Source organism: Pseudophryne corroboree, chromosome 9, assembly GCF_028390025.1.
Source record: "Pseudophryne corroboree isolate aPseCor3 chromosome 9, aPseCor3.hap2, whole genome shotgun sequence".
Lineage (NCBI taxonomy): Eukaryota > Metazoa > Chordata > Amphibia > Anura > Myobatrachidae > Pseudophryne > Pseudophryne corroboree.
This window is the reverse complement of record NC_086452.1, coordinates 75,635,425-75,653,663: the sequence shown is the minus strand read 5'-3', so window position 1 is coordinate 75,653,663 and position 18,239 is coordinate 75,635,425. Positions and strand designations below refer to the sequence as shown.

Below are 18,239 nucleotides of genomic sequence, written 5' to 3'. Positions count from 1 at the left end.
ATTAAGGTTCAAATTTCGGCCCTGTCAATATTCTTCCAAAAAGAACTGGCTTCTGTTCCTGAAGTTCAGACGTTTGTCAAGGGAGTACTGCATATACAGCCTCCTTTTGTGCCTCCAGTGGCACCTTGGGATCTCAATGTAGTTTTGGGATTCCTAAAATCACATTGGTTTGAACCACTCACCACTGTGGACTTAAAATATCTCACATGGAAAGTGGTAATGCTGTTAGCCCTGGCTTCAGCCAGGCGTGTCTCAGAGTTGGCGGCTTTATCCTATAAAAGCCCTTACCTAATTTTTCATACGGACAGGGCAGAATTGAGGACTCGTCCTCAATTTCTCCCTAAGGTGGTTTCAGCTTTTCACTTAAACCAGCCTATTGTGGTGCCTGCGGCTACTAGGGACTTGGAGGATTCCAAGTTGCTGGACGTAGTCAGGGCCCTGAAAATATATGTTTCCAGGACGACTGGAGTCAGAAAATCTGATTCGCTGTTTATCCTGTATGCACCCAACAAGCTGGGTGCTCCTGCTTCTAAGCAGACGATTGCTCGTTGGATTTGTAGTACAATTCAGCTTGCACATTCTGTGGCAGGCCTGCCACAGCCAAAATCTGTAAAAGCCCATTCCACACGGAAAGTGGGCTCATCTTGGGCGGCTGCCCGAGGGGTCTTGGCTTTACAACTTTGCCGAGCAGCTACTTGGTCAGGGGCAAACACGTTTGCTAAATTCTACAAATTTGATACCCTGGCTGAGGAGGACCTGGAGTTCTCTCATTCGGTGCTGCAGAGTCATCCGCACTCTCCCGCCCGTTTGGGAGCTTTGGTATAATCCCCATGGTCCTTTCGGAGTCCCCAGCATCCACTAGGACGTTAGAGAAAATAAGAATTTACTTACCGATAATTCTATTTCTCATAGTCCGTAGTGGATGCTTGGCGCCCATCCCAAGTGCGGATTGTCTGCATTACTTGTACATAGTTATTGTTACAAAAATCGGGTTATTGTTATTGTGAGCCATCTTTTCGGAGGCTCCTTCTGTTATCATGCTGTTAACTGGGTTCAGATCACAAGTTGTACGGTGTGATTGGTGTGGCTGGTATGAGTCTTACCCGGGATTCAAAATCCTTCCTTATTGTGTACGCTCGTCCGGGCACAGTATCCTAACTGAGGCTTGGAGGAGGGTCATAGGGGGAGGAGCCAGTGCACACCAGGTAGTCCTAAAGCTTTTTACTTTTGTGCCCAGTCTCCTGCGGAGCCGCTATTCCCCATGGTCCTTTCGGAGTCCCCAGCATCCACTACGGACTATGAGAAATAGAATTATCGGTAAGTAAATTCTTATTTTTTTATCCCTCTCTTATACGGTGAGTACTCCCAGCTTACTCATTGGAAGTTACCTTGTCTAATATCACCTTGTTAGAATAATAACCATGTTGTGCAGGCTGGGGCAGAATAACAGGTGCTGTATGTGTAATTACACCTGCTGCTTCCTCTGTAACTTGTGTCTAGCATATTATTACCCTATGTCAGGTGTATGTAACATGCAGCCACCCAGCCGCTGTGAAACTACACATCCCAGCATGCCATGCTACAGTCTTGTCATTAGGGCATGCTAAATCTTTGGCAGAGCATGCTGAGATGTGTAATTCCACACCAGCTGGAGGGCCACATGTTGAATAGCCCCGCTCTCTGTCATTCTGACTCCATTTATGAGACAGATCGGTTTCTCTGTGTGTCCGGGTGATTAATGATGTGCAGCAGATTACGGGATGTCTGACCATATGACATATTCACAGGCCCTGGATGTGACTCATGAGCTAAACTGCATCACAGACTATCTGCCGGAGTGTGAGGCCCATCTGGCGAGACTCGGAGAACAGACCACCAAAGGTCCTCTCTATGGGGTCCCCATCAGCCTGAAGGACAACTTTGACTACAAGGTATTAAGGTTCAGGCCCATTTCAGCTACAAGAAAAATGTAATTTTGTGATGCATTTTTATATGATCCATGATCACTAAGTAGACGCAAAATTAAAAATACAGATTTGGTTATACAGGATTACATCACTGGGAGGGATGTACTAACAGTGATCGCGAGCCACTGCCGGTCATCGGAATGATGCTAATCGCATATGTATTAACATATGCGATTAGTATCGCAGTACGATGCCAGGGGCCCCTGCGATCCCTGGTGGTCCAGAGAAGAGGGTGTGCAGGAGCCTCCGGGGGTCCCTGTCACCTCCCGGTACCGGGTGGTGACGTGTGCTGGGAGTCCCTGGGCTCCTCCTCCTTCCCCCTGCAGCCGGAAGGACAAAGGGGCTGTGTTGCGGGGGAGGAGGAGGTGGGGGATCGTGGAGCCGAACAAGGAGGCTGCCAGGACACAGGTGAGGGGGGGGAAGGGGGGCGACGGGTTGCGGAAAGAAGCCCATAGGCTATCGCCATAAACAGATGGCGATACCCTCTTCGACGATACGTGGGCAGCCGGGTCTTGGTACAATTGAAAATGCGGTAAAACGGGGGGTGTTAACGCATTTTTCCCTTAGTATATCCCGCCCAGTATCTGCTTCTCTGAATCCACCTCCTCTTTGCTACCTTTATCAGTTGGAGTACCACAAGGCTCAGTCTTAGGTCCTCTGCTTTTCTCAGTCTATACCTCATCTCTTTGCAAACTAATCAGCTCTTTTTGATTTCAGTATCATCTGTATGCAGATAATACCCTAATCTACCTATCCTCCCCAGATTTGTCACCACCTGATATCTATATCACTGTTGAGAACTCTACCATCAATCCTACCCCACAAGCTCGCTACCTAGGTGTCATCCTTGACTCTGAACTATCCCCTGTTCCCAACCATCTCAATCTTGTCTCAAAATCATGTTACATGCATCTAAAAAACATCCAAAATACGACCATACCTTACACAAGACACAGCAAACACTCTACTCCAGGCATGCCCAAACTGCGGCCCTCCAGCTGTTGTGAAACTACATATCCCAGCATGCCCTGACACAGTTTTGCTGTCAGAGAATGCTACAGCTGTGTCAGGGCATGCTGGGATGTGTAGTTTCTCAACAGCTGGAGGGCCGCAGTTTGGACATGCCTGCTCTAATCCATGCTCTCATCTCCTGCATTGATTATTGCAATAGTCTTCTTACTGGTCTCACCAAGAAGAGACTCTCACCACTACAATCCATTCTAAATGCAGCTGCAAGGCTGATCTTCCTCGCTAGACGTTCATCATCTGAGGATCCACTATGTCAGTCTTTCCATTGCTTACCTGTATTCTACCGTATTCCATATAAAATACTTTTACTCACACACACGGCCATTGACCAAACTACACCTATGTACATCTCTTATCTCAAAAGATCTACGTCTCATCCACACTCATTATTCGCTCCCATTCACGATTGCAGGACTTTCTTCGGGCTGCACTTACTCTGTGGAATGCCCTTCCATGCACAATAAGACTCTCCTTTAAGCTGGGTACACACTGACCAACCACCACTGCCATCTGCAGATATAGCTGTTGTTAACATTGGACAATGAATCTTTCCTCCATACACACTGGCAGATCGTCATCATGAAATGTGCCAAATATTCCTGCAATTTACTTAATGGGCTGGCCTTCTAAAGAGCACACAAGTAAAGGAAATACGGCTTTCTTTTCTGTCTTTTTTTTTCTTCTTCCACTGTCTGTGTCTGGGGCGCGACGGCAATGCTCTGTTTCCAGGGAGGAGACGAGCGTTGTGCGGGCGAGGTGGTGCGAACAAGGGCGTGTCGTGGGCGTGATCGCGGCGACTGCGTGATGTCACAAGCAGCCGCCGCCGCTATGGGTAAGATGGCTCCGGTCAGCATGCTGTGCGGCCTTGCCCAGCAATGGGCGGCCCCCAGCATGCGATCTCAGCAGAATTTGCTATCCTTACTGAATTAACCCCCTGATGTGCTATTGCAGGCCTGTTGTATTTCTACATTGTTTGTCGCCAGCTTTCCCCATTGTCCCCTTTTGTATGTCAAGTGGAATATGATTGAGTCTCTCTTATCTGACGTTCAAACGGGTCCTTTCATTTGCACAGTCTCTGCCATGGGCTGTGTGCACGCGAGGACATAGCGCTGTTATATGTACCCAAGTGCTGGATGACAATTCATGCTCCAGAGGGCTCCTTTCCCTGACTCTCGACTATGAGTCTCATGCAATTTTACTTATATTTAATTAGCTTTCCATTTTATTACTGAAGTTGAGAGGATGCTAACATTTTATGTAAGTGTAAATTTTAAGAAACCCCCCTCCTCCTAACCGGTAATCACAAAGCAGCAGCACCCGCACCAATACACCCCCACCCCCAATGGCCACAGCACTGACACCAATTCCCCTTTGATAGGGATGGACATCGGAATCCGATGGTTAGCAACCATCAATGCTTTTAATCCAATGAAAATACTTTTTCAATCGAATTGCGGGAATCCAATGGTTTCCAGCCATCGGATTCAGCTTTCCAATGCAGCTTTCCATGGTTGTTATGTGACCGGGGGTCAGAAAACCGCCGGTCACAACACCTCCCGCTACATCCTGCCCCCTGAGAATCCTGACAGTCGGCATACTGATTAGCAGGGACTATTCCCACTCGTGGGTGCCGGGATCCCAGTTATTTCTCAGCTACGGATGCATGGAAGTGGTGTCCGTAGCCCAGCTTGTGCGCATGCTTGAAGCTATGATCGCGATGGTACTACCATTGGATGGTTGCGATGTGATAGTTGGTGCCATCGCATCGCTGGATTTGATGTCGGCAGCCCAGTAACCATTCGATGCTGGGCTTCTGCTATCGATCCATACCCTCTGATGCTCACAGCACAGCAACCTGGCCCCCCATGATCACAGCAGTGACCCTTGTGTACCTGCTGCAGTGAAGAACAGCTGCTGCTCCCAGGAGGACACAAAGGAAGGTAATTGACAACACCTTAACTTAATGGGTTAACTGGTGGTTCATAGCACCAGCGCCTGCAGTCAACACCAAACCACCCCCAACGGTTTCCGGAGTAGCGCCCGCACTCCTAACACTGCTGCCCCCTCCCTCCCCCCACCCACCATGATCACATTGCAAGCTCCACACCCATTCCCTCCTTCCAACCGGCGGCTACCTCCCGCAGACAGGTGCTCATCATCTGCACCCCACCAGCCGGACCACACATTACCTGCACAAATCCCACACCTTCCCAGCAGTGCTGTTGCCTGCCGGCTCCTGACTCCCGGCGGCGACGGCACTGGTAATACCCAGTCAGGGGATCAGTTGCTGCCAGGTGGCGCCTCTGCTCGCAGGACCACTGGCAACAGCGGCAAGGCAGCCGGACATGACGGGACCTGGCCGACTCTGGAACATGGGATACACAGTGCGCACAGGGGTACGTACTACCATTGTGACCTAGCCCCCTCCTCACCGCACAGCTCACCCCAACCCGCTGTAAATGTAATATTTACATAATCCAGCCCACCACTCAGCGGCTGACCTATCTGTGATCTGGAGTCGGCCATACACACAGAACGATGGCCCATATTGGGAACCGGCTGTGCTGCAGGGATGACGCGATATGTTTGTGAACGACTTTGGGGGTCATTCCGAGTTGATCGTAGCTGTGCTAAATACGATCAGGCACACACACATGCGGGGGGACGCCCCGCATGCCAGTGCTGCACCCCCCCACCGCAGAAATGCAAAAGCATCGCACAGTGGTGATGCTTTTGCCTTTGAGGAGTAACTCCCGGCCAGTGCAGCTCCTGCAGCTGGCCGGGAGAACCTCTTAGCTGCCGGGGTTGCAGCGGCTGACCCCCCCCCCCCCCTTCAACAAGCTTGCGTTGGCCGGACTGCGCCCCTTAAACGGTGGCTTACCGCCGCCGTCCAACCCCCTCCCGCCCAGCGACCGCCTCTTCCTGTCAATCAGGCAGAGGTGATCGCTAGGGAACAATGGCCTTCGGCCGTCCAGCATGGGCCGGCGCATGCGCAGATCCAACCCGATCGCTGCGCTGCGATAAACTGCAGCGAGTGATCGGGTCGGAATGACCCCCTTTGTTCAGCCATATCATTTGTATACATCCGCCTATCAGTAAACGATATATCAGCCGTTCAATTGTACGGCAGATATATCGTCCAGTGTGTACACAGTATTACATCCCTTTTCCACTAGCTAAATTTACCCGTGTTTTTGCACGGGGGCGCACATCGACACGGGTTTTTAGTAAGTGGAAACGGCTCAACACTGGTTGAGTGACCCTGGAATCCTACCCGGATAGCTACCTGGGTTGAACACGGTAATGACCCGGGTAATTGTGAAGTGGAAACGGTCATTACCTGTGTTTTCATACCCGAGTAACGCTCTGAGACGCTGATTGGTGCTTCTGGGGCACAGGAAGATGATGAAACTAGAAGAAAAAAGATATTCCCTATTGTGGGCACACACGGACTAATATATCCTCTTATAGTCAAATACCCTAAAGGTGGATGACCAGAAATGTTAAAATTTCTCTAACGTCCTAAGTGGATGCTGGGGACTCCGTAAGGACCATGGGGAATAGCGGCTCCGCAGGAGACTGGGCACATCTAAAGAAAACTTTAGGACTATCTGGTGTGCACTGGCTCCTCCCCCTATGACCCTCCTCCAAGCCTCAGTTAGATCTCTGTGCCCGAACGAGAAGGGTGCACACTAGGGGCTCTCCTGAGCTTCTTAGTGAAAGTTTTAGATTAGGTTTTTTATTTTCAGTGAGACCTGCTGGCAACAGGCTCACTGCATCGAGGGACTAAGGGGAGAAGAAGCGAACTCACCTGCGTGCAGAGTGGATTGGTCTTCTTAGGCTACTGGACATTAGCTCCAGAGGGACGATCACAGGCCCAGCTTGGATGGGTCCCAGAGCCGCGCCGCCGGCCCCCTTACAGAGCCAGAAGGCAGAAGAGGTCCGGAAAATCGGCGGCAGAAGACGTCCTGTCTTCAACAAGGTAGCGCACAGCACTGCAGCTGTGCGCCATTGCTCTCAGCACACTTCACACTTCGGTCACTGAGGGTGCAGGGCGCTGGGGGGGGGCGCCCTGAGACGCAATAAAAACACCTTGGATGGCAAAAAAATGCATCACATATAGCTCCTGGGCTATATGGATGCATTTAACCCCTGCCAGAATCCATAAAAAAGCAGGAGAAAAGTCCGCGAAAAAGGGGCGGAGCCTATCTCCTCAGCACACTGGCGCCATTTTCCCTCACAGCTCCGTTGGAGGGAAGCTCCCTGTCTCTCCCCTGCAGTCACTACACTACAGAAAGGGTTAAAAAAAGAGAGGGGGGCACTAATTAGGCGCAGTATTAACTATACAGCAGCTATAAGGGGAAAAACACTTATATAAGGTTATCCCTGTATATATATAGCGCTCTGGTGTGTGCTGGCAAACTCTCCCTCTGTCTCCCCAAAGGGCTAGTGGGGTCCTGTCCTCTATCAGAGCATTCCCTGTGTGTGTGCTGTATGTCGGTACTTTTGTGTCGACATGTATGAGGAGAAAAATGATGTGGAGACGGAGCAGATTGCCTGTAATAGTGATGTGGATGAACTGTTGGAAGGAATTACGTGACAGTGTCAGCTCTGTATAAAAGACAGTGGTTGACATGAGACAGCCGGCTACTCAGCTTGTGCCTGTCCAGACGTCTCATAGGCCGTCAGGGGCTCTAAAGCGCCCGTTACCTCAGATGGCAGATATAGACGCCGACACGGATACTGACTCCAGTGTCGACGGTGAAGAGACGAATGTGACTTCCAGTAGGGCCACACGTTACATGATTGAGGCAATGAAAAATGTTTTACACATTTCTGATAATACGAGTACCACCAAAAAAGGGGTATTATGTTCGGTGAGGAAAAACTACCTGTAGTTTTCCTGAATCTGAGAAATTAAATGAGGTGTGTGATGATGCGTGGGTTTCCCCCGATAACAACGGATAATTTCTAAAATGTTATTGGCATTATATCCTTTCCCGCCAGAGGTTAGGGTGCGTTGGGAAACACCCCCTAGGGGGGATAAAGCGCTCACACGCTTGTAAGGGCTCTACCTTCGCCTGAGATGGCCGCCCTTAAGGATCCTGCTGATAGAAAGCAGGAGGGTATCCTAAAAGGTATTTACACACATACTGGTGTTATACTGCGACCAGCAATCGCCTCAGCCTGGATGTGCAGTGTTGGGTTGGCGTGGTCGGATTCCCTGACTGAAAATATTGATACCCTAGATAGGGACAGTATATTTTTGCCTATAGAGCATTTAAAAGATGCATTTTTATATATGCGTGATGCACAGTGGAATATTTGCCGACTGGCATCAAGTCTAAGCGCGTTGTCCATTTCTACCAGTAGAGGGTTATGGACACGTCAGTGGTCAGGTGATGCGTATTCCAAACGGCATTTGGAAGTATTGCTTTATTAAGGGAGGAGTTATTTGGGGTCGGTCTTTCAGACCTGGTGGCCACGGCAACAGCTGGGAATTCCACGTTTGTACCCCAGGTCGCCTCTCAACATGAGAAGACGCCGTATTATCAGGCGCAGTCTTTTCGTGGACAAGCGGGCAAAAGGTTCCTCATTTCTGCCCCGTGACAGAGGGAGAGGAAAAAGGCTGCAGAAATCAGCCAGTTCCCAGGAACAGAAACCCTCTCCCGCCTCTGCCAAGCCCTCAGTATACGCTGGGGCTTTACAAGCAGAATCAGGCACGGTGGGGGGCCCGTCTCAATGAATTTCAGCGCGCAGTGGGCTCACTCGCAAGTAGACCCCTGGATCCTTCAGGTGATATCTCAGGGGTACAAATTTGAATTTGAGACGTCTCCCCCTCGCCGTTTCCTAAAGTCGGCTTTACCGATGTCTCCTTCTGACAGGGAGACAGTTTTGGAAGCCATTCACAAGCTGTATTCCCAGCAGGTAATAATCAAGATACCCCTCCTGCAACAGGGAACGGGGTATTATTCCACACTGTTGTGGTACCGAAGCCGGACGGCTCGGTGAGACCGATTCTAAATCTAAAATCTTTGAACACTTACGTACAGAGGTTCAAATTCAAGATTGAGTCACTCAGAGCAGTGATTGCGAACCTGGAAGAAGGGGACTACATGATGTCTCGGGACATCAAGGATGCTTACCTTCATGTCAAAATTTACCCTTCTCACCAAGGGTACCTCAGGTTTATGGTACAGAACTGTCACTATCAGTTCAGACGCTGCCGTATGGATGGTACACGGCACCCCGGGTCTTTACCAAGGTAATGGCCGAAATGATGATATTCCTTCGAAGGAAGTGAATTTTAGTTATCCCTTCCTTGGACAATTCCCTGATAAGGGTAAGATCCAGGGAACAGTTGGAGGTCGGTGTAGCACTATCTCAGGTAGTGTTGCGGCAGCACGATTGGATTCTCAATATTCCAAAATCGCACCTGGTTCCGACGACGTGTCTTCTGTTCCTAGGGATGATCCTGGACACAGTCCAGAAAAAGGTGTTTCTCCCGGAGGAGAAAGCCAGGGAGTTATCCGAGCTAGTCAGGAACCTCCTAAAACCGAGCCAAGTCTCAGTGCATCAATGCACAAGGGTTCTGGGTAAAATGGTGGCTTCCTACGAAGCAATCCCATTCAGCAGATTCCACGCAAGAACTTTCCAGTGGGACCTGCTGGACAAATGGTCCGGATCGCATCTTCAGATGCATCAGCGGATAACCCTGTCACCAAGGACAAGGGTGTCCCTCCTGTGGTGGTTGCAGAGTGCTCATCTTCTAGAGGGCCGCAGATTAGGCATTCAGGACTGGGTCCTGGTGACCACGGATGCCAGCCTGCGAGGCTGGGGAGCAGTCACACAGGGAAGGAATATCCAGGGCTTATGGTCAAGCCTGGAGACATCACTTCACATAAATATCCTGAAGCTAAGGGACATTTACAATGCTCTAAGCTTAGCAAGACCTCTGCTTCAAGGTCAGCCGGTGTTGATCCAGTCGGACAACATCACGGCAGTCACCCACGTAAACAGACAGGGTGGCACAAGAAGCAGGAGGGCAATGGCAGAAGCTGCAAGGATTCTTCGCTGGGCGGAAAATCATGTGATAGCACTGTCAGCAGTATTCATTCCGGGAGTGGACAACGGGGAAGCAGACTTCCTCAGCACGACCTCCACCCGGGAGAGTGGGGACTTCACCCAGAAGTCTTCCACATGATTAAAAACTCGACAGGTATTGCGCCAGGTCCAGGGACCCTCAGGCAATAAGCTGTAGACGCTCTGGTAACACCGTGGGTGTACCAGTCAGGGTATGTGATCCCTCCTCTGCCTCTCATACCCAAGGTACTGAGATTGATAAGATGGAGAGGAGTAAGCACTATATTCGTGGTTCCGGATTGGCCAAGAAGGACTTGGTAACCGGAACTTCAAGAGATGCTCACGGAGGATCCGTGGCCTCTACCTCTAAGAAGGGTGTGGAAGCGCCCACGCCTCACCAAACAATAGAAATTCCTATGTTTGGAGCACTCTTTTTGATAATATTATATATAGATGGATGAAAACTGTATTTAGTTTAAAACTTAGCTTTTATTAATCAAATACTCAACTAAAAAATAATGACAGGGGTGTACTAGAAATATCAATTAATTCCCCTTCTAAACAGTGGTAAAAATATAAATAAATGAGAACAAATACTATCGTATTGAATTTATGTATTTGGCTCAAAAATTGATGACAAGAAAATGATGATAATCCATCAAACTTATCAAATAAGCAGCAATAGTGATATTGGTGATATATATTCGTACATACAATCAGAAAGGTTATTCTAAAGAATTTTTTGCTTAATCCTTAGATATTCACCTTAATTATCTCATATGAGGTCCAATCTAATAATACATATCTGAATTTCACCTGGCGGTATAGGTAATACTATGCATATAGGATCGACTTCTCCCCATGCTTCACAGTAGTTTTTTTACATCAAAAACTTACAGCCCTTCCCTACAAGAGAAAAATTTCCATCCATGTCTGTGTATAGACAAATGAGGAATACATAGTTGCAATTTATACTATGCTGAACACTCTGTCTACATTTTGGTTCATTTGTATCTTTAAGCCAAAAACCCGACACACTGATGTTTAAGTCAGCAGATAATGTGACAGATACAGATATCTTACATAGCCACCATTTGTAAAAGACCACATTCTAATCATGCTGTAACAAACCACATCATATACTTTAAGAATCCTGTACAATTTATTATTTAACTGTATTCAAAAATCAATTATTGCATAGAGAATTTGAAAAAGCAAAATCATATTGTGATGTGTCTTAGACAGTAGAGAAGAAAAAATTGGTTTACACTGGCATGGATAGTGGAAAAAATAAATAAATAAATAGTGACACTCTAGTCTGCTAGTCCCATCTGCTGTCTAACCTCATCCATGAGCGGAGGAAAGATGAGAGTAGGACCGTCGACTGTGTCACGGAAAAAAGTAAATCTGGCTCACTGGCTGAAGACCCCGTCGTGGTGTTAGATGGGCCCTGATGCTTATAAGCCTTGCAAGGTCCTAAATGCGCCACTTGGGCCTGAGCCAGAGTCCGAAAATAAAAAGGACCACAGTGACAGATTAGAACACATTTGTGTTGGTATCATTAAATCATAAGAAAGCATTAAAGTTGTGTACTGAAATTGCCCACATCAGGATTGCTCCTAGAGGAGAATATGACTAATGCTGGAAAACTATAATAAATATTTTCTCAGTGGGCACAGATTGAAACGTATTCTCAGGTATTCATATCCACATAGGTTTGCACCTTGCTTATTGCCATATTGCTTGTGGAGGTTGATACCTATTCTATTAACAAAAGTACACAATCGTGGCTTTTCACATGTGAGAATTGGACAAAACTAAAAGGAAATAAGAATAGTCGGCACTCCAGTTCACTGATCCCATCTGCTGTCTGACCTCATCATTGGAGCGGAGGACAGATGAGAGTAGGATCGTGGGCTATGCCGTGGAAAAAAGACAGCGGACGGCAACTTGAGAAGCCGTGTGTGGTGTTAGGCGAACCCTGTTGCCGTTTGCCTTGCAGGGTCCGGATGCGCCACCGGAGACCAGGTGTCCGTCCGTGAGAGTGGGAATTTGACAGGAGAAAAGAAAGGGAGGGATGTGGGGAGTGTCGGGTATGTGTATCTGACCCGCAGGTCACTGTACGTTACCACTCTTGAGCGCGGTGTCCCCGAACTCACTCGACCCTAGCCGCTCAATCACTCTGAATTGCTGCTGCTGGTCACGGCTCCCCCTGCAGTGAGGAGTCCGTGCGTATGGCCGTTTGTTGGACGTACGTTTCACCACCTGGACACTCCCCACATCCCTCCCTTTCTTTTCTCCTGTCAAATTCCCACTCTCACGGACGGACACCTGGTCTCCGGTGGCGCATCCGGACCCTGCAAGGCAAACGGCAACAGGGTTCGCCTAACACCACACACGGCTTCTCAAGTTGCCGTCCGCTGTCTTTTTTCCACGGCATAGCCCACGATCCTACTCTCATCTGTCCTCCGCTCCAATGATGAGGTCAGACAGCAGATGGGATCAGTGAACTGGAGTGCCGACTATTCTTATTTCCTTTTAGTTTTGTCCAATTCTCACATGTGAAAAGCCACGATTGTGTACTTTTGTTAATAGAATAGGTATCAACCTCCACAAGCAATATGGCAATAAGCAAGGTGCAAACCTATGTGGATATGAATACCTGAGAATACGTTTCAATCTGTGCCCACTGAGAAAATATTTATTATAGTTTTCCAGCATTAGTCATATTCTCCTCTAGGAGCAATCCTGATGTGGGCAATTTCAGTACACAACTTTAATGCTTTCTTATGATTTAATGATACCAACACAAATGTGTTCTAATCTGTCACTGTGGTCCTTTTTATTTTCGGACTCTGGCTCAGGCCCAAGTGGCGCATTTAGGACCTTGCAAGGCTTATAAGCATCAGGGCCCATCTAACACCACGACGGGGTCTTCAGCCAGTGAGCCAGATTTACTTTTTTCCGTGACACAGTCGACGGTCCTACTCTCATCTTTCCTCCGCTCATGGATGAGGTTAGACAGCAGATGGGACTAGCAGACTAGAGTGTCACTATTTATTTATTTATTTTTTCCACTATCCATGCCAGTGTAAACCAATTTTTTCTTCTCTACTGTCTAAGACACATCACAATATGATCTTGCTTTTTCAAATTCTCTATGCAATAATTGATTTTTGAATACAGTTAAATAATAAATTGTACAGGATTCTTAAAGTATATGATGTGGTTTGTTACAGCATGATTAGAATGTGGTCTTTTACAAATGGTGGCTATGTAAGATATCTGTATCTGTCACATTATCTGCTGACTTAAACATCAGTGTGTCAGGTTTTTGGCTTAAAGATACAAATGAACCAAAATGTAGACAGAGTGTTCAGCATAGTATAAATTGCAACTATGTATTCCTCATTTGTCTATACACAGACATGGATGGAAATTTTTCTCTTGTAGGGAAGGGCTGTAAGTTTTTGATGTAAAAAAACTACTGTGAAGCATGGGGAGAAGTCGATCCTATATGCATAGTATTACCTATACCGCCAGGTGAAATTCAGATATGTATTATTAGATTGGACCTCATATGAGATAATTAAGGTGAATATCTAAGGATTAAGCAAAAAATTCTTTAGAATAACCTTTCTGATTGTATGTACGAATATATATCACCAATATCACTATTGCTGCTTATTTGATAAGTTTGATGGATTATCATCATTTTCTTGTCATCAATTTTTGAGCCAAATACATAAATTCAATACGATAGTATTTGTTCTCATTTATTTATATTTTTACCACTGTTTAGAAGGGGAATTAATTGATATTTCTAGTACACCCCTGTCATTATTTTTTAGTTGAGTATTTGATTAATAAAAGCTAAGTTTTAAACATCCATCTATATATAATATTATCAAAAAGAGTGCTCCAAACATAGGAATTTCTTTTGTTTGGTGAGGCGTGGGCGCTTCCACACCCATCAAATTAATTTGTATCTGGTACACTATTCCTGGGAGCACCTCCAACGTAAGAACAGCTGCCCATTGGGGCTCAATTCGCTTCTGTTTAGTTGGTTTTCATGATTTAGTCATCTAATTATACTTAGTCTGGTGCAGGGTAAATCCAGTTTTGCTACCTCTAAGAAGGGACCTGCTCCAGCAAGGACCCTGTCTGTTCCAAGACTTACCGCGGCTGCGTTTGACGGCATGGCGGTTGAACGCCGGATCCTGAAGGAAAAAAGGCATTCCGGATGAAGTCATCCCTATCCTGATCAAAGCCAGGAAGGATGTAACCGCAAAAACATTATCACCGCAATTGGCGAAAATATGTTGCGTGGTGCGAGGCCAGTAAGGCCCGACGGAGGAAATTCAACTGGGTCGATTCCTACATTTCCTGCAAACAGGAGTGTCTATGGGCCTGAAATTGGGGTTCATTAAGGTTCAAATTTCGGCCCTGTCAATTTTCTTCCAAAAAGAACTAGCTTCAGTCCCTGAAGTTCAGACGTTTGTAAAAGGGGTACTGCATATACAGCCTCCTTTTGTGCCTCCAGTGGCACTTTGGGATCTCAATGTAGTTTTGGGTTCCAAAAGTCACATTGGTTTGAACCACTTAAATCTGTGGAGTTAAAATATCTCACATGGAAAGTGGTCATGCTGTTGGCCCTGGCCTGGGCCAGGCGCGTGTCAGAATTGGCGGCTTTATCCTGAAAAAGCCCTTATCTGATTTTCCATTCGGACAGGGCGGAATTGAGGACTCGTCCTCAGTTTCTCCCCAAGGTGGTTTCAGCGTCTCACCTGAACCAACCTATTGGTGGTGCCTGCGGCTACTAGGGACTTGGAGGCCTCCAAGTTGCTAGACGTTGTCAGTGCCCTGAAAATATATGTTTCCAGGACGGCTGGAGTCAGGAAATCTGACTAGCTGTTTATCCTGTGTGCACCCAACAAGCTGGGTGCTCCTGCTTCTAAGCAGACTATTGCTCGTTGGATTTGTAGTACAATTCAGCTTGCACATTCTGTGGCAGGCCTGCCACAGCCAAAAATCTGTAAATGCCCACTCCACAAGGAAGGTGGGCTCATCTTGGGCGGCTGCCCGAGGGGTCTCTGCTTTACAACTTTGCCGAGCAGCTACTTGGTCAGGAGCAAATACGTTTGTAAAATTCTACAAAATTGATATCCTGGCTGAGGAGGACCTGGAGTTCTCTCATTTGGTGCTGCAGAGTCATCCGCACTCTCCCGCCCGTTTGGGAGCTTTGGTATAATCCCCATGGTCCTTACGGAGTCCCCAGCATCCACTTAGGACGTTAGAGAAAATAAGAATTTACTTACCGATAATTCTATTTCTCATAGTCCGTAGTGGATGCTGGGCGCCCATCCCAAGTGCGGATTGTCTGCAATACTTGTACATAGTTATTGTTACAAAAATCGGGTTATTATTGTTGTGAGCCATCTTTCAGAGGCTCCTCTGTTATCATGCTGTTAACTGGGTTCAGATCACAGGTTATACGGTGTGATTGGTGTGGCTGGTATGAGTCTTACCCGGGATTCAAAATCCTTCCTTATTGTGTACGCTCGTCCGGGCACAGTATCCTAACTGAGGCTTGGAGGAGGGTCATAGGGGGAGGAGCCAGTGCACACCAGATAGTCCTAAAGTTTTCTTTAGATGTGCCCAGTCTCCTGCGGAGCCGCTATTCCCCATGGTCCTTACGGAGTCCCCAGCATCCACTACGGACTATGAGAAATAGAATTATCGGTAAGTAAATTCTTATTATAACTTTTATTCTTGTCATTAAAACATTAGCGAAATATTGTGTAAGTGTAATAATTGGTGTAAAAAATAATAATAAAGTGAGTTTAAAAAGCTTTGTCACTGTATTTGATTCTTGAGTCACTATCTCTCTTATTCTTCAATAATGTTTCAATATTTGTTGCAATGTCAGCTGCTGAGTGTCTTTCACTGATACATTTGTGTTTCAGGGTAAACAGCTCCTGTCAATAGTTTTATTGTACCACCACTACTATCCTTATTTAATGATGTGCTTGCAGTGTGCGCATCACTGGCTCATATTGCACCCTTACTTGTGAAGGATTTGATGGTAGACCTTGTAGCTGAATACACTAAAAGTGCCTTACAGTGTCCAATGTCAGTAAATGATGACTGCTTCAGGGAATGTTCTCACTATATTTCTATTCTTAAATCGATATATCATCACTGTGTGATGGAATGTATGTGGTAAATTGTTACCATTTATTGTCACAGATTATCCCTATCTCACAGGTATATATATATTCCACATACAATGGGAGCTGCAAATATTCTCTCTCTTTGTAATTAGTATGTCTACTAATAAATCTATAATATATCAATAGATCGCAGTGCTTTACTCAATAGCACTGTGCTATGCTTTAGATCTTATTGGTGGTATTTCATCATCACATTTGGCATATCATATATGAAATTAATGGTGTGTTAATTCTATAATTTTTATTCCATTAATAGACTGATAATACACAATTCCTTCACATATGGCAGTCACACACAGGGATTCCAACATGAAATGCTGGCACAGTTTAATAGAAGCCGTCTTATATCTCCTACACACAGAGTTGCCTGCATGCTGCGGTTTAAGTCCCCACAGTGTAATGACGGCCGTCCTGTATCTCTTAAATGATACTGCTCACACACGGCGGTATCCATCTAAGGGACCCAGCGTGTGTGTGTCACCTCCCGAGCAGCCTCAGCCTGTGTCCCCCTAGCCACCGCGTGTCCTGGCATGAAGCTGCTAGCCGCGGCTCCCTTCTAGGAACCCACCCGCGTGGCTGATCTCAGTGCTAATGCAGCCGTCTCCGGCGTGGTGTAAGATCAATGGCGCCCGCGGCGGCTGCAATTATAACCGGGACTGGGGCACTTTCTGCAGTAAACTGGACATGCAACTTAAATATAAATATAGACAGTGGCTAAGCTATTAAAATGGGACACATAGTATCTGCGTCCGATCTCCTAACGATCATTTCGCATTTGATTCATCATAGGAAACCCGATTTCCGCGTTTGAGAGAACTATATCCCCTGTGTCAGTCTCTTATTCGTCCAAAATTTTGATTGACAGGTCTAATCACCTGTCAGTATTTTTTGAACAAATAAACATCTAATATTGTCCTTAAATTCCAATTGTTTGTTCCTAAAAGGGATTGTGTAATAACAATAACCTCAGGGAGATTGCATTCCCTGTTTTAATCGACATATCAAGTTGCTGTTCATCATTATATATTCAAGGTTTCAGTGTTCGTGTACAGGTTGGCAGTTAGGATTATATCAAGTACTGTAAGGATATCTGATAGTTCCAGGATTTAATTTTTTCAAGATTTGCTAACTTGTAAATCCTAATTTATTTTATTCATTTTTTAGCATATCGTACCCAACTCCGTTTATTTTATGTATCTAACCGGTTTTAATGTTTTTAATAATCTTTCATAAATGTTTTATCAAATAGCCCATTCTCTAGGGATATAATTAGTGCAGGTTATCTCATGTTACAATATCATACCATATCACATCCTTATTCTTTTATGGATGATTTAATATTTAATGTACCCTTATTCATAACCATAATTATATCCACATATCATTGATTTTAAATGTGAAATATAGTTTTTCAATAATTGTTTCCCCTTATCCTTTGTGTTAACTACAGGGGGGAAATGTGCATAGTCGCCGCCCACAGGGGAGTGTATTTTAGCTGTGCAATTGTGCGAACACTTGTGCAGCCGGGCAGTACAAAAGAACTTACTCAGCCGCTGCGATCACTTCAGCCTGTCTGGTCCCAGAATTGATGTCAGGCACCCGCCTTACAAAAACGCTTGGACACGCCAGCGTTTTTCCAATCACTCCCTGAAAATGGTCAGTTGACACCCACAAACACCTTCTTCCTGTCAATCTTCTTGCGATCAGTTTTGCGAATGGATTCTTCGTTAAATCCATCGCCCAGCAACGATCCGCTTTGTACCCGTACAACGCACCTGCGCATTGCAGTGCATGCGCGGTAGTGACCTGATCACTGCGCTGCGAAAAACTACATTGTGCGATCAGGTCGGAATGACCCCCCATAACCGCAAGAAAAGTGGCGCTGGACGTATGGAATGGGCATATTATGACCTTTGCTATAGTGTCT

The 18,239-nt window shown here is 46.4% G+C and overlaps 1 protein-coding gene across 1 annotated transcript in view; it reads left to right on the top strand.

The window, feature by feature from the left end:
- The window catches only part of LOC134957551 (vitamin D3 hydroxylase-associated protein-like), a 119,721-nt gene that overhangs the window by 10,993 nt on the left and 90,489 nt on the right, over positions 1-18,239 (top strand). Inside the window, exon 3 of the mRNA XM_063939533.1 lies at positions 1,788-1,931. Within this exon, the coding sequence (XP_063795603.1) occupies positions 1,788-1,931 (144 nt within the window). The remainder of the gene's footprint in view (positions 1-1,787; positions 1,932-18,239) is intronic.